The sequence below is a fragment of the Ambystoma mexicanum genome, chromosome 2p (genome assembly GCF_040938575.1).
Source record: "Ambystoma mexicanum isolate Mex_15411 chromosome 2p, UKY_AmexF1_1, whole genome shotgun sequence".
NCBI classification, from domain to species: Eukaryota; Metazoa; Chordata; class Amphibia; order Caudata; family Ambystomatidae; genus Ambystoma; species Ambystoma mexicanum.
In genome coordinates, this window is record NC_090923.1 from 1,121,482,553 (window position 1) to 1,121,509,060 (window position 26,508).

The 26,508-nt window shown below is 45.3% G+C and overlaps 1 protein-coding gene across 1 annotated transcript in view; it reads right to left on the bottom strand.

Moving 5' to 3' along the window:
• NXF1 (nuclear RNA export factor 1) overlaps positions 1–26,508 on the bottom strand; it is a 537,434-nt gene that overhangs the window by 405,944 nt on the left and 104,982 nt on the right. Inside the window, exon 3 of the mRNA XM_069645157.1 lies at positions 17,850–18,006. Within this exon, the coding sequence (XP_069501258.1) occupies positions 17,850–18,006 (157 nt within the window). The remainder of the gene's footprint in view (positions 1–17,849; positions 18,007–26,508) is intronic.

Here is a 26,508-nt window from a genome sequence, read left to right on the forward strand (position 1 = left end):
GTGGGGGAGCAGTCAACTGGGTCGATGCTTCTTCCTCTACACCAGATGACAAATCTCTTCCATTTGCTAGAATAACAGTGACGAGGGTTAGGCTTTCTAGCCTCCCTGAGGATGTCCATGCATCTCTGCTGGAGTTGTAAGTGTCCAAATTCTATGATTTCAGGAGCCAGGCTGCTAAGTTCATGGTCTGAGGGCATGGATGCAGTGTCCTGCCCTTGCCCTGTGACAGCATGTTGTGTGGGCAGGGAAGTTTCACTGGGGGAGATAGGGACATCTCCATCAGGTGAGCGAACCATGGCTGCCGGGCCCACATAGGGGCCACTAGTATCATGGTAACTTGTTCCTGGTGCATCTTGTGCACAATCTTGTTGAGAAGGGGAGTCGGGGGAAAGGCGTAAGCAAATTTCGCTGACCATGGAATCGATAGACCGTTCCCCTTGGATTGGTTCTGGGGGTACCTGGAGGCGTAATCTTGGCATTGTGAGTTCTCCAGAGTTGCGAACAGGTCCATTTCTGGGAATCCCCATTGTGTGAAGACGTCGAAGACTATGTCTTCGTGCAACCGCCATTCGTACTCCGAGGGCAGAGGGAAGTCTCTGCGGAGTTCGTCTGCTAGCAGATTGAGTTCCCCTGGTACATGTTGCAACAGTAGGAACATGTTGTGTTTGAGAGCCCACTTCCAGATATTCTGGGCCAGCTTGGACAGTCCTGGAGAGTGAGTGCCCCCTTGCTTATTGAGGTAGTACATGGCTGTGGTGCTGTCCGTAAGGACCATCACTGTCTTCCCTTGTAGGTGTTCCTGGAAGGCTATTAGTGCCTTGAACACGGCCAGTAGCTCCAGTAGGTTTATGTGCTTGGATGCTACGCTCTGAGTCCACACTCCGTGAGCAGTCTGATGGGATAGGTGAGCCCCCTCATCCTGTGAGGGATGCGTCTGTGGTTAGAGTGGCTTCCACTGCGGGTGTGGCAAAGAGTTTCCCTCTTACCAGGTTTTCCTTTGTCCACCACCGTAGCGAGAGAACCAAGGCCTGCGAGACCACCACTAGATCGTCCCATAGTCTGCTGGCCTGACACCACTGGCTGTTGAGCCACTCTTGCATTGGGCACATGCGCGCGTGAGGTACCAAATAAATATATGACGCCATCATTCCTAGCAAGCGCATCGCTTTGCGTACCGTCACCTCCGACCTGTCGCATATTGGGGGATCTGAAACAGCATGTTTTGGACCCTCTCGTTGGAGGGGAAGAAAATGCTGTCCTTTGTTCGAATTAGAGCCCCTAGGAATTGTTTGACTTGGCTGGGGTCTAAGCTGGACTTCTTCTCGTTGATGGAAAAGCCCAGTTGGAACAAAAGGTCTACAGTCTTTTGGGTGTTTGAGAGGCATGTCTCGTAAGAATCCCCTGTTATGAGCCAGTCGTCAAGGTAAGGGTATACTGGGATGGATAACCTGCGCAGGTGGGCCGCTGCCACTGCCAGTACTTTCGTGAATACCCTTGGTGCAGATGCTATGCCGAAGGGTAGCACTCTGAACTGGTAGTGTTTGCCCTCTATCATGAACCTGAGGCATTTTCTGTGCGCTGGTAATATTAAAATATGAAAGTATGCATCTTTCATGTCCAGTGTTGTCATGTAATCTCCCTGTGATAGCAGTGGGATTACTTCCTGTAAGGTCACCATACAAAACTTTTGGGGTTTGACAAACTTGTTCGCTGGGCGCAGATCTAATACAGGGCGCATGGTTAGATCCTTTTTGGGTACAAGGAAGTACACTGAATAAATACCTTCCGTTACCTGAGAAAGAGGCACAACCTCTATAGCTCCTTTTTCCAGTAGCTGGTCCACTTCTTGAAGGATGGCAAGGTGTTCTGGTGTCATGCGTCGTTACCTCGGGGGCTCTGTATGTTGGGGAACTGTTGAACTCTATACAGTAGCCGCGGGCTACGGTGGATAGTACCCAGCGGTCTGATGTTATTCCCTCCCATGCTGGAAGAAAGGATGTTAACCGGCCCCCGACCGGCGATGCATGGGAGGGGACCCGAATCTTCGCGTCACTTGTTGGTGGCTTGGGAGCCTCTAGGGGTGGAACCCCAGCCTCTCCCCTTGCCACAGCATTGACCTCGCTGATTGTACTGGCCACTATTACTTTGGTAGTGTTTGGCAGAATATTGAAGTTGTTGATTCTGTTGCTGGCGTTGGCCATGAAATGAACGCTTGTTGCCAAATCCCCGCCTGTTAGGGGGCTTTGAGATTTGGTCCAAGGTCTTTATGGTATCAAATTCTTTTTTCGCATTTTCCAGTGCGTCGTCCACTGCCTTTCCAAAGAGGTTAGACTCTTCAATAGGCTTGTTAATGAGTGCTGCTTGCGTTTCCGCCTTAAACCCGGAATTGCGAAGCCAGACGTGGTGCTTCAGCAGAATTCCCTGTACCAAAGAGCGGCCAGCTGTTTCCGCTGCATCGGGGGTATTCTTAACGATGCATTGGTTGACCAGAGACCCTTCATTAACTGTAGCCAGCAATCTAGTTTTTAGGAGTTCAGGAACTTCCTCAATGTCTTGCTTAAGCTTTCCCCATTGCGCATCAGCATAGCTTGCCAGCAATGTGTTATTATTGGCAATTCTAGTTGAGAACGCCGCCGAGGTGGTAATTCTTTTGGCTAGAGCATAAAGCTTTTTCCCCTCTTTATCCGGGGGTGCCTCGCTGGTAGACAGTTGAACCCCAGCCCTTTTCCTAGTGTTAGTCACCACTAAGGAGTTCGGGATTGAGTGACCCTTAATATATAGTGGGTCTGATTGAGAGGGTGAGAACAATTTTTCGATTCTTGGATTAACCCCTCTTACTAGTGCAGGGGTGGCCAGTGAAGGGTTGATTCGTCTCTTAACAGAGGCGAGTATTGGCTGGTGGGGGGTTTTTCTTTGATAATCCTCTCCACGAAGTCAGTGTCTGGGGTGACCTCCCCAGTTTCAACCTCAAAGTGTGCTGCTGCTTTCCTCAGCAGCGCATTAAAGGTTGGCTGGTCGTCAATAGGCGAAGGGTTTCTGACTGGTGTGGTTTGAGGAGACCTGATGTCTATAATGTCTGGCTCTGTAGACCCCGATGGTGACTGCCAGGGATTTGGGTCACCCTCACCCGGGTCTTCTTCGTACCCTTCCTCACTTATGTTAGAGTCCTCATGGAAGCCTTCTCCCTCTTGTTGGTTTTCATCATTAATGAACTCCTCCTGGAAGTGAGTGTCCTCTTCGGTGAGGTCGTAAGAGTTCATATCCTCCTGAAAGGGGTTATAGAACAACTTCAGGTATTTAGCCCTTGGACTTTCTAGGAGTACCTCCCTAGGTCTTTTAGGTGTCCTATTTTCTGGAATGGCCATGAATCTGTCTAACTTGTCCATACAGGACTGGAACTTCTCTAAGGTCCATTGAGGTAGGCCAGAGCAGTCTGGGAGTGAAAAAGGAGTCTCTTCTCCTTGTATACATCTAGATCTGTCCCATAGCATCGAAGATAAGGTGCCTTCGCCTTCTGAGAAGTGTTCTGGCAGGCTAGGGCTTTCCGTCGACGGCGGGAGCTGTCCCAGCCTACTTTCTGGCGCCTTCTGCGTTTCTTTGGCCTTGTGCGCGGTTTTCGGCGTGTCACTTGACGTCCGTCTCTGGCCGTCCTTGGAAGATATACGCGCGAGGCTTTCGAGCGATCATTCTGTCTGCCGAGGGATTGCTCGCCGTCGCGCTAGGTACCGTCGAGTCTTTACTGGCAACGTGTGCACTAGGTACCGTCGAGTCTTTACTGGCAACGTGCGCACTCTTACGAGGCGCGTCGCCACCTGAGGGTTTGGGGTTAGCGCCCTTATTTCCAGAGTGCCCGGTCGCCTGTCGCGGGAGCGGTGGCGGGGAGGGCTGTCGACCCTTGCGGTCGGCGGAAGACGCCGGTGGGCCCAGCGCCTCCGTTGGCGCTCTGGCTGCCTTCGTCTTCGACGAATGCGTGCCGTGGGGTATGTGTTTTTGAGATTTCTTGTGTGCGTCCTTGTCGCCGGGGTGTTCATCCCCATAAACTGGGCGTGAGCCGGGCTTGTCGGGGCTGGGGACGGACGAAGAGGAGCGCAAACGCTCCCTCGAGAGGTCTACAACCTCCGTTACGGAGGCCCTGTAATCACTGTCCTCGTCGCATTCGGCGGCAGCGGGCGAGGAATCTGACCTAGACCTGGCATAGGCCGCCCACCTTTTAAACCCTATGGTCTTTTATTGTTTTGGGCTTAAGTAACTTACAGGCCGCACAGCCGTCCTCCTTGTGATCGAGGGGCAAGCAACGGTTGCACCGTTTGTGCTGGTCTTTCCAGGTATATTTGCCTTTGCAAAGTGGGCAAAACCTAAAGGGTGTCCTCTCCATAGCTGAGGGCAAGAAGCGTGATTACGACTCGAAAGAGAGGGAGGGGAAAGAAAGGCATTCTCGGAGAGAAAAGAAAAGACCACACAACCCCACTCTCCCTACTGTGTAAGGCCGGCGAGGCCAGGCCACGTGTTCGGCGACGCCGAAAGGAGCTCCTCCGCTCGTCCTTCCGTCGAAGATCTTGCTCGGCGGAGAAACAGCTTGCAGCTTCGTCGAGGGAGGGATCTATATGTTAGATATTAATAATAATAAACGACCAAGGGTCGAAGAAATGATTTCGCAATGTCTCTCGAGGAGCTCCGCATAGAGGCGACCAATAACTGGGCGGAAAAAAAAACAATCTGAGGGACCTCGACGCGTGAGGGATTGTGGGTACAACGCACGTCACTATAGGGATAGTGTTACAAACACGCCTTGTCGACGTCCCCTTTTCGACTACGATAAACAAAATGCAATACTCTGCAGTGACCACTGGATGTCGGACTAGCAAACATCAGAAATTGTGTTTCTTCAGGAGACTCATTTGAATGAGAAGATTGGGGATTATTTGACTACTCGCAATTACCCACAGGCGGTATCGAAGTATTATGATACTAAGTCTAGGGGGGTTGGTATTTTATTTAGGAGGGGATTTGTCGGTCAAGATTGAGAAAACAGTAAAGGATCAAGAAGGTCGCAATCTTCCGATTGATATTTTACATAATGGGAAGAAACTTACTGTGGGGACGTATATGCTCCATGTGCCCCGGATATGGGTTTTTTCAGGAAATTGGATGATCTTTTGGGGGAGATGGAGGGAGAGGCAGTCATTTTAGGTGGAGATTTTAACTTGGTGATAGATAGTGATGTGGATAGTGATGTGGACAGAAAGTCTGATTATAGATATAATAATGGGAAATTAAGTGTAGAATTGAAACAGTTTGCTTTCAAGTATAATCTGGTCGATATTTGGAGGGTTCATCATCTAAGAGATGGGGAATATTTGTTTTATTCGCCGGTCCATAATTCATACTCTTGGATTGATTTTTTTTTTTTTTATTAGTGATAGAATGGTTGGTCAGACGTTTAGCTCAAGTATTGGGGAACGGTGCATTTCTGATCATGCACTCAGATCTGAAAATCAATGTACATGTTTTTCATAAAATGAATATGAGATGGAGAATGCAAGTTAATTCACTTAATGACCCTCTAATTAATGTGGGATTGGATGAATTTATTCAAAAATACTTTGAGGAACATAATGGATCTGCTGACATTAAGATTGTGTGGGAATGCTTTAAAGCGGTTTTACGAGGTGAATTGATTTGTAGAACTTCCCATGCTAAAAAGAAAAATAAAGTAAGGATTGAAAAATTAGAGGAGATTGTGGGTTTGCAACGGAATTGTGCACAATTAGGGAAGCTTTGCATGAAACAAATTGAATAAATTGGAAGAGGAGTTAAAGATGCTTTTGCATTCACAAGCAGGGCAGAGTATATTTTATACGAAGCAGTGCTTTTGGGGATAAAAATGGTAGACTTCTGACAAATAAACTTAATGGTCTGATGGTGGACAAGTGTATTGCATCTATTGAAAATGATAGAGGAGGTATTTCATAGGAGTGAAGATATTTGTGAAGAGTTTAGATCGTTTTATAAAGAGTTGTATAAGGAACAATTACATCCTTCTGAAACAGACTGTCTTTTTTTGATAAAGTTCACCTTTTAAGACTTAGAGATGACAAAAAATTGATTCTAGAGTCTGCGATTGATGTGGCTGAGATTACTGCTGCTATATTGCAATTGAAGGACGGAAAATCGCCAGGGCCGGATGGGATTATTTCGGAATTTTATAAAATATTTGTTGAGCAAATCTCGCCTATTTTGTGTCCTCTTTAATGAATTTTTAAAGTCAGGAAGGGTATGCGATTCAATGACAGATGTGATGATTACTGTCATTCCTAAACCTGATCGGGATCACAGGAAGTGCAGTAATTAGAGACCTATTTCGCTGTTGAATGTGGATTTCAAGATATTTACAAAAATGTGGGCGAATAGGCTTATGGTTAATATGGGTGATCTAGTGGATGAGTCTCAAGAGGGTTTTATCCCGGGCAGATATGGATATGATAATATCAGGACTGTTTTAGATGTCATTGGAATAAATCATAATAAAAAATCAAAAGGGATAATTGGGTTTTTTGATGCGGAGAAAGCGTTTGATCGAGTAAATTGGAGGTTTTTGGAATGCACTTTATTAAAAATGGGATTTGGACCAACCTTTATGACAATGATTAAGTGTATTCATTATGAGGTTAAAGCAAGGGGGACTATAAATGGTTTAATATCGGAGTCTATCTTTTTATCCAAGGGCACAATGCAAGGGTTCCCTTGATCGCCTTTTTTGTTTGATTTAGCACTTGAGCCTTTGGCGGCTTATATTAGGCAATGTGGAGAAATTAAAGGTTTCTGTGTTGAAGGTGTGGAAGTGAAAGTATTGTCTTATGCAGATGATATGCTGGTCCTGTTGTCTAATCCTGAACAATGTGGATTGGTTCTGAAACAGATGTTTGAAGAAGTGGGTGAGATTCCGGGCCATAAAATAAACTGGGATAAGAGATATTCCCGTTGTCTAATGAGTGTAGTAAGGATATTTTGAAGGTAGGGAAATGCACATGGTCCCCCGAGTATGTTAAATATCTTGGTGTGTACATCATCGGTGATTTGAGGAAAATTATGCAATATAATATTGATAAACTAGTGGATAAAATTATATATCCAATAAGACGATGGGAAAGACTTCATTTATTATGGGCGAAGATAAATGCGATAAAGATGATTTCATTACCAAAAGTGTTATATATAATCCAGTCGATTCCGTTATTGATTTCCAAAAAACAGATTATGCAAATTGAAAAGATTTTTCAATGTTTCTTTTGTGGGTTGGGTAAAAAGCCGCGGATCCCTAGATTTATGCTGATGCAAAGTGTGGATGAAGGAAGTTTTGGATATCCTGACTTATATAAGTACTGTAAAACGTTCCTGCTCAAGAAGGGTACTTATTATTATACGAATGATGACCTCGCAGGTGCTATATGGCTACGCATGGAGAGAGGGGTTTGCAATCCGGATCGTTTAAATAGCATTTATACCATGGGCAATATGTTGGTTAATAGATTAAAGTTGAAGTTTATAGTGGCAACCAGGCAAACCTTGCAGGGGTGGTTTGGAGAGAATAGCCAGTCGTATGGTTTTAGTGAAGATGCTTCTCTTTGGCACAATGAGGTTTTACAATTAAACGATAGATGTTTGATTTGGCAAAATTGGGTTTGGAAGGGGATTTTGACAATAGGTGATATACTGGATGGTGATGATCTTTTGGCATTTGGGGACATACAGAGGAAATATGGGTTGCATGAAAGAGAGACAAAAATATGAAGACCTGAGCTCCCTGATCTAAGGAAAATGATGATTGGCAATTCATTGGGACTCAAACCCGCACTGTGTCAAATGCTTACAGGACAGGAATGTTCTGTGCGTACATATATGACCTTTATGCAATTGGAAGATAAACATGTTGCGGCGTGGGATAAATTGAGAATGGTGTGGTTGGATGATCTAAATATGTATTTTGCGGACAGGGAATGGAAGGATATTCTTAAGGTAAGTGCCAATGTGGGTTCGGATTTGAACTTGCGTCTTATTAGACAGAAGGTGGTGGGTAAGGTGTACTGGAAACCAGTTAAAATGTATAAACCGGGGTTACAAACTGATAATCTATGTTTGGCCTGTGGAAATGATGTTGGTACCCTTATGCATCTTCTATGGGATTGCTCTAGAGTTCGGACTTTCTGGACTGATGTGATTGATAGAATTGATTTAATTTTGGATGTAGCTTTACAGAGATCGAGTGGGAACATTATCTTATTTCTACCTCGAGGTAGGTGTAGGCGTTCTTTGAAATATAGTGGTTGGATAAATAAGGCTTTATTGGTGGCCATAAGACTGATCCTTCGAGTTTGGAAAACTAGGAAGAAGCCTACAGTTGAAGATTGGTTAGTTGGTTTGCACACCTTATCGAATTTTGAAAAGTTCTCATTTAGAGTGAAAGACAAGGAAGAGGTGTACAATCTGTTTTGGGGTCCATTCAATGCCTTGTATGATTGACTATATAGGCTGTAGATTAGTATGAGAAGTGGGTAGAAATGGTGTAGTGGGAAAAGGAAGAGGAAAGGAAAAGAGATAGGGAAGGGGAAAAGAAGAGGGGAAAGATATTTTTTCTTATACTTTTTGGGGGGATTTGGTTTGGTGTCCGTGTTGTTGGTGTTTGTGTGTATGCTCTATGTTAAATGTTTTTATTGACTGTTGTATTTTGCTCTTTTATTGTTTACAGAAATGAAAATGTTCTTAGTATGTTGGAGTGATAATTTGTTTATGCTGTTTGTTTATTGATATGTTCTTTAATTGAATACTTTTGATTTGTGTTCTCTGGTTCACTATTCCTTTCTATATTTGATTCTTCTGTGATTTAATTTAATGACATACTAATAAAGAGATTTAATTAAAAAAAAACCTAAGAGTCCAATAAGGCTATAGGCCGGTAGTTTGAGGGCAAGGATCTGTCTCCCTTTTTGTAAATAGGGATAATGTAGCTCATATTCCAGGAGCTGGGAATGACCTTTGTTCTACTTATGTCTTCAAAAAGAAGAAAAGGGGCTTTCGACCATTTATCTTTGTTACCCTTAAAGAGGGTATTTGAAAGTCCGTTAGGGCCTGCTGCTCTCAAGGGGCTTGCCTTCGTTATCCTTTCTGTGATTTTTTCAATAGAGAAATTTCCCGACCATTTGCGAGTTTCACTTTTGTAAGGAGATTGTTGGCTAGACTCACTACTTGCTTACAATTTCAGAAAATGTTCTATCCATGTTTGTTCGTTGATTGGATCAACATTATGTGCTACCGGAGTATTGGAAGTTTTATTTATGAGCTACCAAAAAATGTTTTACCGAATTATCTTTTAAGGAGCTCAAAATGTCCTCATGGTCCGCTTGTAGCATCATGAATTTATGGTTTCTAATCCAGTTTCTGTATATATGTTTTGCATATTTGATTCCCTGTGTTGAATTGTCAGAGTCCAAGCAGAGATATTTGTCTTACAGTGTGGCGTAATAAGATCTTACTCGCGCGCACTAGTGAATCGTACTTATGTATGTGTTTTTGTGGCACCTGAATTTTAGATTTCTTTACCGATTTTTCAATAAGATTTGTTACATAGGGGCCAAAGTGTTCATGTGTAAACCTAATTTTTTTTTTCTTTAAGTGTGGTATTGTCATGATCCTTACAAAAAAGATCATTGCATGCATTTACATTGCCCGGGTGCCAGATGATCCTATTATCCTTCATCTCCACTACTCTAGCGGGATGCATTAAAATCGAGGGCACGATCACCGAGTCAATATTGCTGTCTTGTGGAAATTCAGCGTCAACAGTCCCAGCAATGTTTATTTTTCTGGCAGGCCTATTCCTTGTATGCTTTAAATATGCCTATAGCCAAACCCAGGACATCATTGGTGTCAGGGCACATATCTTTTCCCCTAACCTGAAGTCTGTCTCCTTTTTGAGCTTGATGGCAAAACCTCTGCCATACAATCTCTCTTCGGTGTAGAGTGCGTGACCATGATTGTTTTTGGGGATTTTTCTTAGGAATTTTTTCTGGGGCCATGAAAAACATATCCGGACTCAAGTGGAAAAAAGGATTTTTCCGGGCTTGATTTCTCTTAGGGGCATGCTACTCTAAATCAAAGAAAGGCAAACGCGTTATATTTTTTATTCGTCCCAGCCTCATCCCCACACACCAGCCTAAGCCCGGTACTAAGCCGGGTAATTCTGGAGCAGCCCCCGGTTCGATCGTGTGGCTCCCCGAACTCAATCGCATAATACAGCGTGATAGAAGCACCAGATATTCACAGGACCGCGCAGCAGGACGACAGGAAAACCACTCCAACCGCCAAAACCAACTGTCAACAGAGTAGGGTGAGAACGGGGATCAGAGAAAAGGACCCAACAGCAGTCTGCAAGACGTCAAGCCGCACTGCAACGGAGTGTTCCACCCCAGCATCGGAAGTGTAACTTCAGAGGTGTCCATTGCCATCAACACCCACCCAACGAGTTAAGACAGGGTGACATCACTGATAGCACAGGCTTATGTGAAAGAGTGCAGCTGGTGTCAAACAAGGCTTTGTTCTTTGCTGTTGGGTAAGAATTGGTGCAGTCACTCTTGGTGAGACTACACAAGACTTATCTGCTTGGAATTAGGTAACCCGCCTTTTTGTATAGGTTAGTACTACACAAGTTGGTTGTGTGACTGAGCAGCCATGCCCATCTCAAGAGGGGTAAATGTGAGCTGTAGAGCTGTACAAATGAAATCCTTCAGTACAATTAACCAAGTAACACTTACGCTCAAGGTTTCAATTATACATAGTTATTTATTGAACATCAGTTTTAATAAAGTATTATTTAAAAAGGCAATTGGTTGAAAATGTCAAGCAAACGTTTTAATTACTTTTAGAAATCAAGAAAATTGGTGAATACTCGTTGAAGATGCTAATACGTTTCTCCTACACCATGAAGTGACTTCAAAAACAAGGATAGTGTTGCATTAAAGGGGTAGTCCAGCTAAAAATGTTATTTAAAAAATAGATAGGAATACTAGCACTTTTTTTTTTAACCTTCCCATGTAAAATTTTGAGCTATTCAAGCTCAAAATTCGCAAAAGCAAGCACATGGGCGCATCCATTTTGTGAAATGGATGCCCGCCTGTGCTGGCTTTTGCGGCACTAATGAAGGAAAAGCCAGCCAGCTGTAGTAAACAAAAGCTACCGCTGGGTGGCTTTTCCTTCATTGGTGCTGTACGCGGAGGACGGGGACCGGAGACCAGAGCAGGAAAGCTGCAGCTGAATCTCGGTAAGTGCTATTTATTTTTTTTAAAAAATAAGCACTAGCTGCGTTTTTTTTTCTAAGTTTTCCGGGCTGGAGGAGCCCGGAAAACCTAGAAATAAAACTACAGCTTTAAAAACGTTGTATTTATGTTTGCGGTCGCTTTTGAAGCGACCGCAAACAAATACAACGTTATTATGTTTGAAAACGCTGCGGTTTTTCTTTCCAAGTTTCTCAGGCTCCTCCGGCTCGGAGCTGGACTACCCCTTTAATATATAACACCAATGTACTTTTCAGATTCCGAGTTTCAGGAAGGAAGGGTTAAGGAAAAATAGGAAGGTTAGAACATTTACTTACAATGTGAGGACAATTTGAATCCTCCAATGAAGTCTAGGTAAGCCTTTCCCAGCAGAAACGGTGTTCAACAAATTTCAACCTCTGAGGGACAAGCAATGCCAAAGTCAATGGATTCATAAAGGTGCCTTTAGGGAGCCAGAACAGGCAAAGTCAATAGTTATGATGCACTTCTTGGATAAAAGTCTTTCACAAAAAGTCAAAGTTCAGAAAATCACTGTAGGAACGCAAGCGGTTAATGTTAAGCCTGTGCAAAGGGGAGTTGAAATCAACTCTAAGTTAAGCAAGTGCAAATCTCAAGTGAGAGCATGATTTAAGGCAAGAAGGTAAGTACCCCCAAGCCCAAACAGTACCTCCTGGTTAGAAGAAAAGTGGTCCAGCTGGATGTCGTCTTGCTACAGGCATGCAGACCCTCCACTTGGCGCAATCCCTGAGGCTCCTGGAGTTTTCGGACGGATTAGTTCTGCAGCAGACGTTTCACACTGTTATGGACACTCAACCCCTGGCATTGGGCTTCTGCAGCAACAGAGGCACAGCAAGTCGGGTATTGCGCCAAGTGGAGTTCGTCTCGGGGGTTAGTTGGTCCCACTAACCCAAGGGAAGAAGTTGTCCCTTCCAGAGCTTCTGTCGATTTTGAAAAAGGTCAGCACAGCAGCAGGACTTCACCAGAACTTCGAGGTCCAGGGGGCTGCAGCGTGCTTCCCTTCGCGATTTTTGCTTCGGATGTTTCTTTCAGTAGTCGACTCTGCCTCAGTCCCAAAACCCTCGCCTGTTGGGAAGGAGCTAGGGCCTTCCTTCATTCCCAATCGCTTCAGAATTAGGCAATACTTCTTTTAACTGTTTCTAGGCACTACAAGAGACCGGGGGGTTGGGGGGCACTAAAAAGAAGGCAGTTATTTGAATATAAGGCGTAAATAACTATTAGCTGAATACATTTGTAAATATTAAATTCTATTTAGTTTTGACATCTCAACGAACGACAGAAGCAGGCTCTCTGCCAAAAGGAAAGTGGCCTGTGCTAAAAATAGATGAGCTCATGCTGTGTTTCGTCACCGAGTAGCTTTTGTCAGCTGTCTGACAAAAAGCCCATGCAGGCTAAGGCTCGATGCACACAATGCAGAATTATGGAAAACAAGGTTTAAGAGGAATTACTGGACCAGATAAAAATATGAGAAGAATGAATGAAAAAGGGAGAGCATGGCGGGAAAATGTTTTTATACATAAATGTTCATAATGTAGCAAAATGATGAAAAACAGGAGCTACAGTGTATTCTTGCATAGGCTAGCAGTATGTTAAGTAGTATGTCCTAAACGGAAATCCGACCATGAAAGAAGGAAGACAGCAGCACCCCTTGTACGGAAGGACCGTTTTGGATGGAGCCATGCCCATATCCAGAGATGCCACTACAGCTCCTGCCTGGCTCCAGTCTGCAGGAGAAATGGACGGTTGAGGGACACTGTTCAGGTAGCAGAGTTCTTTGCTCCCATCCTCATGTCTGTAAAGAATACATTTGTTATCCTAACAAGATAGACTCTTGGCCTTAATTCCCTAGAGGGGGAACTTTAATCTGGTGCGAGTGTGATTAGGGGTATCCATATAATTAAGGGGTACCCCTGCAATTAGGGCCTACCTTACGTGATTTTGGGTACACTACAGGTCACATTATGGATAGTGTTACAGTCACACCGATGTCGACGTCCCCTTTTGATCTTCAAAAGAAAGATGCAATACTCAGTTAGACAAGATTATGTGCAGTACTCTTTGGGAGACTACAGCAACCTTGCCCTCCTGGCAATAGGAACCCAACCTTTGGTATAAGTCTGTACTACACAGGTTGGTAGTGTGGCTGAGCAGCCAGGCTTATCTCAAGAGGGGTCAATGTGAGCAGTAGGGCTTTTACACAGATATGCACAGTGACATATTCAAAACAAACTCTTACACTCAAGGTTTCTTGATTAAACAATTAATTTATTTAACAGTCAGTTAAATAAGCCTTCAGAAGGGAGCAATATATAAGCAACACACAAATACACTTCAAAATACACACTTAGTTTCTCAACATCAGCAAGTACCCATTTGGGATGGCACACACATTGTTCCTACACCCTGAGGTGACTTAAATAGGAAATTGTGGACATTAATATATCACTGGTACATTTAAAGCAATACTGAGTAGTTGTCAAAGAAAACGGTTTGGGAATCAAACAAGAGATAGACAAATATTCTGAAGCAGGTAAGTACTTTTAAACCCCCAATGAAAAGTAAATTAACCCTTTCCTGGCGGAGAGGTACAACACAAAGTCAGAAGAAGATTGTTTCAGGGAGCCAGGCCAGCCAATGTCAATAGAACAAAATGTCTAGATGAACTGTAGCACTTCTTGTAGGTAAGAAAGTCTTGCACAATGTTTTAGAAGTCTTTGTAGAAATAAAGAATCACAGAAGGGCCACAAGCTGGGAGGCTTGCGAAAGAGAAAGCTGCAAGTAACTCTGCAGAAGCAACCAAGCCAAGTCTCAACTGAGAACAAGCAAGGTTACAAAACAAGAGTTAAGTCCGCTTAGTGTTAGAGTACCTTTGGTTAGAAGAAATGGTTCCAGCTGGCTTCTGTTCCTGTACAGATCCTGTTCCTGGGCCTCATTCGTGGGGACAAGATGGAGGACGTCTGAAGACTCCTGCGCGGTAATGGGAAGGTCAGCAGCAGCAATGGGCAAACTTCAATTCAGCGGCACTTCACGGTTTCAGCTCCTCGAGTCTATAGCAAATCGCAACACCGTGATCCTCGGATACCGCTTCAGACTTTCCTCCCATCTGGGGTCCAGCACTCTGCTGAGGTGGCTAAGGCTTGGTCAGTCCTGCTTCAGAGAAGACTGGAGGATCGTCCTGGCGCTCGGGTCCGACTTAAAGACACTCACTCGATTCTGGTGTTCCTCTCCCTGACACTTCTGTTCCTGCACAAGCAATGGAAGTACAGCCAGCTCCAAGAGGATTTCCACATGAGCTCATTTTGGGGTCGATTGGTCCCACCAACCCAAGGGGAGAAGTCATCCAAAGCAGGTCTTCTCTAGTCAAGGCGAATTTTGAGCTTCAGCACAACAGCAGGGCTTCACAGGGCAAACCAGCGCTCCAGGAGTTGCAGCAGGCGTCTCTTTCAAGTTCTTCTTCGGATTCCTTCGTCCAGTGGTTACCTCTGCCCTCCAAGCCAAAAAAGCCTCACCTTTTATGCAGGTTTTCCCATTAATTCCAGCCTAGCTGTCAATCACACAGCGGGGTGGCTGTCCTCCAAGGACAGCCAGCCTGCCAATGACCTTTGGGTGCATTCCTGTAACCAAGGAATTTAACACAGGGAGTTTCGGGCACCTTCCTCACTTACTGCCCCTGTCAGACATACTGGACCCAGGGGCAGGCTTCACTCGCGAATCCTGCCAAAGACAAAAACAAAGGGACCAAACCTGGTTTGGCACGCAGAGTAAATCTCAAGAAGCACCTTTCCAACAAGAAATGGCGAGAAAAGACGACCAAGGCCATTTTGTCAAAATGGACAACCATGAGTGTCTTACTGCAGCTGCAGTCCGTGGTAAAAACACACAATGGTAGTAAAAAGTACACTACTGCCAGCAGCCATTAATTGAAGAAAGGGTAACAAACATGTTACATGAGAAACTAGACAAACGGGATACTAAGTAACACTTCCAGCACCCTATTGTAAGTGCGTGCTGGGTCTAGAAAGTTACAAAATGTAAGTAAAGTCAATTTCACTTCACTGCTCTTGGAAACAGTTTCACCAAGAGAAGGTATTTAAACCTTTGGGACATCCAAGAGAGACATCCATGTGTCACTGCACTGAAGGTGCAGTGTGTCACAATGGAAAGATGATGCCTATGGAGTTTGTCAGACTCCAAAGTCAAAAGAAACACCGAGGCCAAATCACAGAAAAATACATGCGAGCGAGAAAAAGGTCTCACTCTCTCCAGGTTAGAAATTAAAAGTCCTAAAATCCAGCAAAAAGAGCTGGGGGGTCTCTAAGGTAGAAGGGAATTGGCACATTTCTGAGAATGCTCCCTAACACCCCGCAATTACCACTAGATGTCGGACTATATGCACAGCATGTGATTCTAAGCAGATTCACAAGAATCAGAAATATATATTCTTTGGTTGAACCCAATCCCGAAATCTCCATTTCTCCAACTAAAACACAAATACGCGGGAGGATAGATCAGCAGCAACGTTCTCGCCTTGGCCTTGAGGAGCAACACAGGTTCGATCCCCGGGTCCGCGCTTAGAAACCTCTGGGTATTAAGCGCATTATAAGTAACCTATCATATCATTCTGCTTTAGTTGGAAACCTGTACACCAAATAACCCCACCCATCCACAAAGTTTATCAAGGTTTTGTTGATGCATACATTTTCAACTAGTGTGTTCTGTTGGACAACACCAGTGTCCATCTTCGCAGGTCTTCCAAGGGCAAATTGCCATCCTTGGTGGCACTGCCACTGTGAGACTGCCACTTAGAACTCAGAGAAAGTCGAGAAAGCCAGACAGAAACCAAAAGGAAAAGACAAAAGGAATTTCTACTGAGGAGCAATGGGGCCTTTCAAGTTTTCCAGAGGGAAGTAGGGTGGCGACCGAAGTTAATAGTTGAGAGAATAATTAACTGATTGATGTTCTGAGCACACTTGGCTAAGATGTGCATCATTGTTTGTTCACTTGGAGCTATCTTTAGTTGTAGTGCTTCCGGCAGTATGCAGTCAGCTTTCAGGTCATGTTCTTATTCAGTATTGGACAGAACTAAATTAGATACAAGATTTGTTAATGGGACTTCATATTCCTTCCTGACAATTTGAGATTGCAAATTTCAGGACAATATACACGAGACAGCTAAGACCTTTTTGGGCATTGGGAGGACACTAGAAACGTCAGGGCCTAATTAAGCTTAAGGTGCTAGGATCAAAAAAACGTAAATTTGTAGTTTCCCCTTCCAGTACTGGGGGAGTGAGGCACGCCCTGCGCCGGGAAAGAGGGCTTGTTTCCTCACTGCGCCTGCCGGGGAAGAGAGCGGGCATGTGCCAACACCCGCACCCCTGCTCACCCCGCAACACGAAGGAGGAGAGGGAGGGGCGTGCATTAGAGTGTGAGTTTTGCAGGTGACTGGTGGGGCGGTAGAGGCAGGGTTGACTTGGAGTTGGCAGGAATATGTAAGGGCTCCAAACCTTGAAATCCGTAATTTTGCTCGTTAACGTCCATTTTTCTGCAATATTCCAGAGCTTGGGCTAGATCAAGACAAATTTCCTGATGGAGAATTAGAATGCACTACCTAGGTTCTTTAATACAAAAGTTTCCCAGATCTCAAATTAGACCGCAATACCAACCAAGATGGATGAGCTCATAAACGCATGGAAATACAAACGTAATATTAGGATAGATACAAAAAGGTAAACAGTTAATGTTGCAGAAAGCATTCCAACCATTAAATAGGAGGATTAAGAGACATGTCTTGGCATTAGTGACTTTCCAAAGAAAAACAGGAAATAAATACAATTGACCACATCATTATTAAGGGGTAGTTATTTGTTAATGGTTTGACTTCTGGGTGCAGTAGGTACCGAAAAAGTAGCATGGATCCTGTGTGCAAGGGGTTTTGGCATTGGTGCAAAATTAGCTTCTTACTATAGCATTGGAGCAGAATAATATATTAGTAGCACAGGGTACACTGTTGAACAGAAGATAAGAATCGTCTAGATTGGGGCTGGTCTGAATACCAAACCTATACGGTTCCTAGGGATAGTTTCGAATGCCATAGTTTCGAATGGCAAAGTTTTGAATAAAAATGCATTGATAAAATGCATTCTTTTTTTAATGGGGGTCCCTCCCCAACCCCCTTTTTTTACCCCTTAATTCCCATTTTAGTAAAAAAAAAAAAAACCAGAACAAAAAAAACCTTTAACTACAAAAAAAAAAATCCTTTTTCCGATGCATTTTTTCGAAAAAAGGTTTTCGAAACAATGCCTGGATATCACCTATACAGTAGAAACAAATTAATCTACCAGCCACAGACATTCCACCTGACCCCACTCTCCTGCTCTGCACAGGCTAGAGTTATAATTCACTGTTTGACAATGCACCGCCGCCATCCCCCCCTCCCCGCTCCCTACAACCACCACCCATTGTCTTCATTCTACGATGAGTAAGGGATTCCTTCTCACAACTTACCGTAATTCTAAACCACTGTTTTCGGTTCTCCCTGCTCCCTCCTCGCTGGTCTTGGGGAGGCATGTCACGCCTCACTGTGATGTGGATGTTGGAGGGTCCGCCTTGATCACGTGCTGACCAGTCCTCATGTCTTGAAGGCCTATGCCCGTAGGGGTTACTGGAAACAAAATGCAGAAGAAATTGATACATGGAAACCAGCAGTATCATAGTAAACCCTACATTAAACACCATTGTAGCCCGACATGAGAAGGCAGAAATACTGAACTGGAATACATCTCCAGCATAGCCATCCCATGCAATTACCCTAGATTCAACACACCCCTGGGAAGTTGAATTTTTGAGCTTGGGCATATAGTATATAAAGAAAGCATTGCACATTGGTCAGAAAAGAATTCAGTTTAGTTAAAAGTCTTGAGCTGTGACTGCTACAATCCCCGTAATCTTTTTGCGCAGTCCTGCACTGGTTCATTAGCTGCGGGCCCACGCTCTCCAGCAAGTCCTGTAAGCAAGCAAGTATTTCACATGCTTTTTTGAGAGTCCCTTCCACTTTTTGCTGGTCTTTAAAATGTGAATGTTCTTTATAGGTCCAGTTTATGCAGGATTTCTCTCCACTGCGGAAGCATACGGCTGTATTAAAGGTGCTAATTCAGTGCCAGACAGGAGGGCACAGCTAAAAACTTAAGAGAGTAAAGAAGGGGGCAGTGGGGGCAACTACAGGTGAAATGACGGGAATTCTAAGCCACAGCTGCCCCGTAAAAAGGTCCTCACTGGAACAGCAAGGGTAACCACACATTGGGTGTACAGATAGCCCAAGAGACCACCTTATAATTAGCCTAAGAGGGGAAAAGATAGAAAATAACATCATCATAAGCACACACAGTGGCAAATTCCTCAGGGTGAGCTGGGTCTGGGAAACCTTGATATGAAGCACATGACCAGTATTCCAGGGATCTGCGAAAGTGGCATTGGGGCTCAAGCTGCTCATCACGAGTAAGCCAGTGCAGCTAGATCTAGGTGATGTAATTACAGGGCGGTCAGCCAAACTAGTCACCCTACAAGGTAGCGGGTAAGTGGATCTGAACCAATGTGCCGGTCACATGACTGTTGATGACCATCGGCAGGCAGTTGTGTTAAAGGAACACTGGACAGAGTGACGACCCTGAGAGAACCAACCAGACGTTAAGTTCTTGAGGTCTGAGGACGTGGTAAGCCTTCACGGTATCCACCACAAGGCTCGCGGAGGTCACCATCCAGCAAGTATTGTGTACATGTTCCCTTTACCATTTCCAGCGGTCAGCACCAACGTTACTACATTAATTACAAGTTGTTCCGGGGTGGGCTGTGAATAAAATGTGGTAATGGGGAGGTAATGTGTTGGGAAACCGTTTGCGGCAATTACGCTTCACTAACCAACATACAACTTCGAGGAGCGGACATCAACTAACCACTGAAACCGCTGGAAAAAAAAGTGAACTCTCTAAATTGCAAGTGTTTCAATGGATTTCTGACCATTGTACTTTCTGGTATAAAACTACTGTTCGGAATACATTCAGATGTCAGCTTTTTCGATCAAAGCCTGTCCACCGTTCTGTTTAATTTGTGCTTACCCAGCTGTAATAAACAGTGCTGCTTCGTGCCCGGTGTGTGCTCTACTTTTTGAGTACATGTTTTTGTGATCCAAATTGTAGACCCCGGTCTACATTTTTGGAGGCAGCAGCGAGATCTCTCCATCCTGCACGGACCGCAGAGCGTATCCAGGCCGCCTTCCCTGGGGGAGCGTGTGCAGCTACCACATACCAGATTACTGCACATCACTGAGGAGACCCTGAAGACGCTGAGTTTGCATAGGTCTGTCTGGTCCCGAACACCGTCCCGCACTCAGCGGAAGGGGTGAGCCTGTGCTGGAGGCTCAGTGCCGAGAGGACTCGAGAGTATACTGGACATGAGTAGAACCATCCAAGAAGACGCTGCATAGTGGTGCATGCCTACGTAGGGGGAGGGATCCATTTTTTATGGCGTATAGGATGCATCCTCGGAGAAGGGTGGACAATCGGCCGTAGTAGTGTAGATATTGGTATGTACTACCAGATAGGGAGTGGACGTAGCTGTGGGCATGCCTGCGGTAGAGCAGGAGAGGTGCATAGTATGTGGCAAACTCAGTTATTCATGAGTGGCACGTAGTTGCAGGGTTCGAGTTGGGGTGATTTATTTTGTGTAGCAAGGGACACGTGTGTGGTAGTTGGTGTCATCTAGTGGTGAGGGCTTGCGGTGGATGAGTCAGCACCAGGAGGTACATGTGTAAAATAGCCGGCTTTATTTATTGTTCGCTTGTTACGCGCTTACACAGGAAGCAAATACTGTTTCAAAGCGCCCACAGGGCAATAGAGAGGGGACAAGGGGATGTGAAACAATTGAAAAACAAAATATTAAATAAAGTGGGGGTGGGAGGGGCGAACCTACTATGCCTTGTGAAATGTTTATAACTTGTAAGTGCATCTGAACATTTGGCATTCTAACAGCAGGGGTATGCCAGTGGTGGAGGGACTGGGCACTCTTGCACCACCATAGGGAACGGTGAGCCTGTGGAGAGGGCTATCGAGTACTGACATTGAGTGAGGGGTTGGACCTGTGGAGAGGGCCAATGCCACGAGTGGAGTTTTTGGTTGGGCCTGTGAAAGGGCCAGAGTGAACATTGAGAGGTGCAATTGGGAATAAAAAAGGGGAAGAGTTGTGAGAACGGGAGAGGGGCAGGTGGAAACATGGCTTAGTGGAATAAAAACTGAAATAATGGCTTATATGAACAGCCCCCCTAGACCACATGTGCTGTAAACTGCCCCATTATAGTGATCAACTTTTACAATACAATTTCCAGTGGGCACAGGAGACTGCGTGTTTACATGTATGGCCAGTGGAAGGCACATTTGACAGCAAGATAATAGAGAACACATTCTCGCACCTATTGACAAAATAAAGGCGTTAAGCTAAAAAGCAGACCAATCATATTGGGTCTCTGGAAATTATAGGAGGAAACAAAGGGGGGAAAACTAAATATGAGAAGACAGTGCGAGGGAGCAGACCGAAGTCACCGCCCCCACCCTAAGGGTTATATCCCACCTTGCAACCAGCCGTAGGGTACACTAATCCTCAGCAGGAAACTTCAAAGGCTAAAAAGGGAAAAACAAAAGTGGCAAAAAAGAAGCACAAAGGGAGGAGATGCGCACACAGGTCGAAAGAAAATATCTAGCAGACATTGAAAAGAATACGCGCTAACAGGTGGATTGTGTTATTCAGTGTACCAGAACGGGTTATAGAGGAGGAAGTGAGGAGGAAGAGTAGAGGAGATATGGGGGAATGGTTATCAGGAAGAACATTTAAATCAGATGGGGAGGAAGAAGAGAAAAAAAAAAAGGAGGGGGTAGGAAGATGACGCAGCCTCAGACAAAGGGTTATTGGGAGACGAATGGAGCGATGGGGGACAGTGACGAATGGACACCTGACAAACTAAGGAGAAGGGGAAGAAAAGAGTGGAAACGACAAGACAGTGACTGGTCGACCTCGTTACGTAGCAAGACAGGGAAGGTAAAAATGGGGCTAACGCAAGCAACCAGAGAGGGAGGGATAGGACCCAAGACACGGGTAATGCCATTGCTGAAGAAAGGAAGAGGGGGACCCCATTATGTGCCAAAGCAAACAATGGACAGGGACAACCCAATATGAAGCATGCCCTCCCTCGTAGCTGGGGCCAGCATATGGGTAGAAGCGCTTAAGAAAATGACAGCAGGTGATGCTGGCCGTAGGGTGTATGAAATGTTCATTTGCCGCAATAGGAGAACAGGCTGACAAAATATGTAACTTGGCCGGCTATAAAGGGGTGAAATTAAGAATCAATGCTCATGACAGAGCTCTGTTTAACAATTGTCAGGCACATGTCTGGGAGGTTCTAAGAAGTATGTATCCATACTAGGACCTGGGGAAAGTGTGTTGGGTATGTTTTTCTAAAGTGCAACTGGTGTGGCACGCTATAAGACATCTCTTGGTATTAGGGAACCAACTCTTAACATAGGCCCGTAATGCACAAGTCGGTAGAGTGGCTGAGTGGCTGAGCAGCCAGGCTGATCTTAGAAGGGGTAATGTGAGCTGTAGAGCAGTACACTGAAATCAGTAAACACAAAGATCCAAATAAACACTTACACACTTAGAGTTATATTAAAATATGTATTTATATATACACACACAAGGCAAATCAAACTAAAAAGGCACCAACTAACAACAAAATTAAATGGAAGATGGATTTAAATAAACACAAGACTCAATAATGCAGGGTGGTAATTTTGTTCTATGCTACACAGTTCCGGCACACAGAGTGACATCAATCAAGGTCAGTAACAGCACTTGTATATGTTTCACCTTTACACATTGGGTTTGGGAGGGAACGGTTTACAGTTTGATAGAACACACTTTAGCAACTTTTGCAATAGTCCTTTCTCCTAGAGAGATGGAGGTAATCCGCTTCCTAGTCCTAGCAGAAAAAAGTGTTACACAAATTAAAACCTATGGAGGAACCAGAACTGCCAAAGCCAATAGGGTTGATAAGAGCCTTTAGGTAACCAGAATAATTAAAGTCAAGTGGATAGTTCTAGTTCTGATGCAGTTCTTCAAAGAAAATGTTCACCAAACAGTCAGTACTTCAAGAATCACAGGAGGCTACCCGAGGATGCACAAGCTGCAAGACCTGCACAAGTGAGTTGAGGTCAACTCTAGATGGGTGAAAACGGCACTTCCCAATCCAGGAAGCACTGAAAATGGCATAAGGTAGTTACACCCCATGCCTCACAGTACCTTAAAGTTGAAGATTTTCCAACTGGCTTCCATCCTGATGCAGTGAGGCAGACCCTGATTCCTGCTCCTTGGTCGTGGTAATTAAAGGGGGGCCTTTGGCGGACTTCTGCAGCAGCCCTCAGGAGAGGGACTCTACAGCAACGGATTACACTCACTTCAGCAGTTCTTTGCGGTTTTGGCACCTTTCTCAGCGCCAAGAAGGAACAGTTGGATTATCCTCACTCAGCCCTGAACTCTGGTGAAGGGACTCGCTTCTGTAGGAACCCACAGATGGCTGCGAAGTGGGGCGTTGAGCCAAAATGAAGAAGGTAGAGGCTAGTTGGTCCCCACCAGCCTAAGGGAGGAAGTTGTCCTTGCCGGATCTTCCCTGTCTATGTGAAAACGGGATAAGCAAGGCTTCACCTGTACTTTGGCGTTCCTGAAAGGTGCTGCTGGAATCTCTGCTTGTCCTCTTAGTCAGATGTATTGTTTCAGTGGTGGACTCTGCAGTCCCAAAATCCTCACCTTTTATGCAGAATTTCACTCATTCACAGGTACACAGCTGTCCTCCGGGACAGCCAGTCACCCAGTTACAACTGGTTTCAGCCAGGCATTCCTACAAAGGACAGGAACGCTTTGGACTCCTACCTCACTTCCTGCCTTCCCAGACACTGGAACCTGGGCAAGCTTCAGGGCTGAAGCCCACCAAAGGCAAAAACACACAAAGGACTCAAACCTAGTCTCAACGATACAGTAAAAGCCCAAAAGGAACTGACAAATGAAAGGTGAAAAAAGTAGACGGGCCATTTTTGAAAAATAGTCAACCATGGATGCTGTACTGCAGTTGAGAAATCAGCCTGCTAGTACCCTGCACAAAATGTAGTAAAACGTAACCTCTGCCACAAGCCATTTAAGTCAGTTAGTGTAACAAAAGTTACATGACAAGTGGGATAAGGGGTTACTATGTAACCCCCCCACCGGAGCACTCTACTTAGCGTGGTGTGTGCTGGAACCACAAAAGAGAAAAGGGAAGATAAAAGTTCTCACTATTCTTGGGAACTGTGGTTCACACAAGAAAATGTATGTAAACATTAAGCGAAGTCCAGTGTAACAATGCAAAAAGCTGATGTGGTTGTGGTCACCTTAAGGCGAGTGTGCCCGATTGCGGACCCTCCTGGGCCTTGATACTTGTAAATTTGATCAGTGCTTAGGCCCCCCCCCTGCCACCAGCCCCTGCCTGCATTGTCGCTTGTCCGAGTCCCTCTGTTTTCCTGCTGCTTCCCCCTCCCAGCCCGCCCCCTCCCCCGATTGGGCCTATATTGGTCTTCACCGACCTCCCCAGGGCAGCCCTCTGCCAGTGCAGCCCCTGTGGCTAAGGGTGGCTCCCACAGAGACAGCTCCCTATTGTGTCAGCAGGGGACGCCAGTGGCCAGCCATCAACCTGCAGCTACAGCCAAGATAGCAGGGGCTGGGGTGGGGTGTAGAGCAATCACTCTGCTCTGGAAGCCCTACCACTTTGCAAACTAGCATAGCACTGTAAATGTTAGCCTGCGATGCAATTTAGGGAGCTGTTCAGATTGACTTGAATCACGTCTGTTCTTGCTGTATTGACTCACTTCTAGAATGTGCCCACTGAGATAGTACTGCAATTTATTTACCTGTCCCACACTCCTAGATATTGTTGCTAGAAAGTTGCATTGATTCACATCTTGAAAGTGCCCTCAGAGATGGCACTGTGATTTACCTGCCTGCGCCGCACACTTATAATTGCTCTTGCAAGTTCGATTCACAACTAGAAAGTGCCCTCTGAGATAGTACTGTGATTTACTTACCTGTGTTTTAGGCACCGCTACTGCATCTAGGCTTCCATTCTACTATTTCCCTCTTTGGTCCTCTCGCACTGCCCTGGTGCACAGAATCTAGACACAGGTTCTACATCTAAGGCCACTGAATCTACTGTTACTTGTACATCAATCTCTAGGTGCTGCCCTCAACCTCCCAGTTCAACATATAGCCCCTTTCCAACCAGTTCTGGTCCCCGCTCCCTTTTTACTCACCCCCATGGGTGAAAGAGCCTAAAAGGACTTAGAAGCCCGCTCTGGCTGGATCCAGAGGAGGCATCCACCTGTGAACCACAAAAACAGGGCAGGGACCTTGGATTTGAGCCACGGCCCCAGCCTGCTGTGCCGATCCTTCATCGTGCACTTGGTAAAGCCACGGCAGATCTCGCAATCTTCCTCCTTGTGCGTTGGGGGGGGGAAGACAAAGGCACTGGGAATGCTGGTCCTCCACGAAAACATTCCACAAACTGCAGCTGGTGCAGAGCTTGAAGAGGGAACCCCAGTCGTCCTCAGACATGATCTGGCATGCGGTGTAGGCCTGATGGCCTTCTGGAAACTTCAAAGAAGAAACACTTGACGATTTCGCCCTTGTGGGGCGATGAAAGATGGCAAAAAATGGGTCCCCGTTAGTCAGATGAAGTAAGTCGGATGAAGTAACGATAGAGCACACAGGCTCGAGCGAACAAAAATGGGCTTTTCCTAGCAAAAAAGCGCAAAATACACAGAAAGCTCCAAGGAGAGAAACACGAGGACTCAAAACTTGGAAGTGCAGTAAAAATCTGATGGCTGCCAGAGGAGAGGCTTAGGGAGAGGGCAGTCATTGGCTGAGGGCAGTATGACCCAGAGCTCAGTGATTGGTTTATAGGAGAAAGAGTTTGTAAGTAAAAGTGAAACTGTTTCTTTGACCGAGAATTCCCAGCCTTACGATGGGGGAATATTCATGAGCATGTGAATCCATGCCAGACCCAGTGCTGGAGAGAATTACCGGTTTTTGCGCAACCATCGGTTTTCAATGGTTTATACAGTAGTACATTTACTCTGCACATAGTGGAGTCACTTAAAGTGAGGAAAATGGTTAGTGCAACATTAAAATTAAGAAGAGATCCTGTGGATGTCTTACAGTGTCTGGAGCTATTGAAGCAGCAAGTTAACTAACAAGGGAGACCTTAACACTGACTTGAGAAGGGGACACAAGCAGCGGCTTGGGTCGAAGGTAAGAGGGGGTTGCCCTGGACATCTCTAGGTAATATCTTTTTTGCAATGTGTTTCACCCCCGGCCCCATTTTACACTGCAACATCACCATTTATGCAGTGTACTCATTTTTCCTTCTCCTTCCATTTTTTACCAATCCTCTTATTGGCTAGGATTCATTCCTCCCTACCACACCGTCTGGTTGCACGGTAGGACACCCCTGCACGCACGCCAACGGACTTTGGCTGGTGCTGATTCAAGAGACCTCTCCAACCACTTTGAAGACAGACATCCCACGGCAGGATCTCCCTGCACGAAAACCAACGGGTTCGGGGTGCTCCTGACCCAAATCTCCTCTCCAGCCACACCCGCGACAGGCCAACCACATGTTTGGGTAAGTACCACACACGCTGGACCCTGCCAGCATTTTCTGAAAATTATTCCACCCTACTTTACAATTTCTTGACCTCTGGTATACCCATCTACCCTTTGTCCTGCCAGGATGAACACATAGCCTCCGACCCGAGTGGACGATAGTCTAAGCTGCACGAATCCTCGTCTGTACATTCTTTCCAGCCCAAAGATACCCTGTGGGTGGGGGCCTTCCGAATCAGTTCGCCTTTGCATGCTTCCCCCATCTTTGGCTACAAAGGTACATTGATTTTACTCAATTGATTGAACTGCTACTTTCCCTGCACACCCATTTTGGTAGTGTGATGCATGACCGGTGAGATGATGTATGTCTTGAAGCACCAGGACATGGGAATAACAGGATAGAAAGTTTGCACTCCTTTTCTATCCCCTTCAC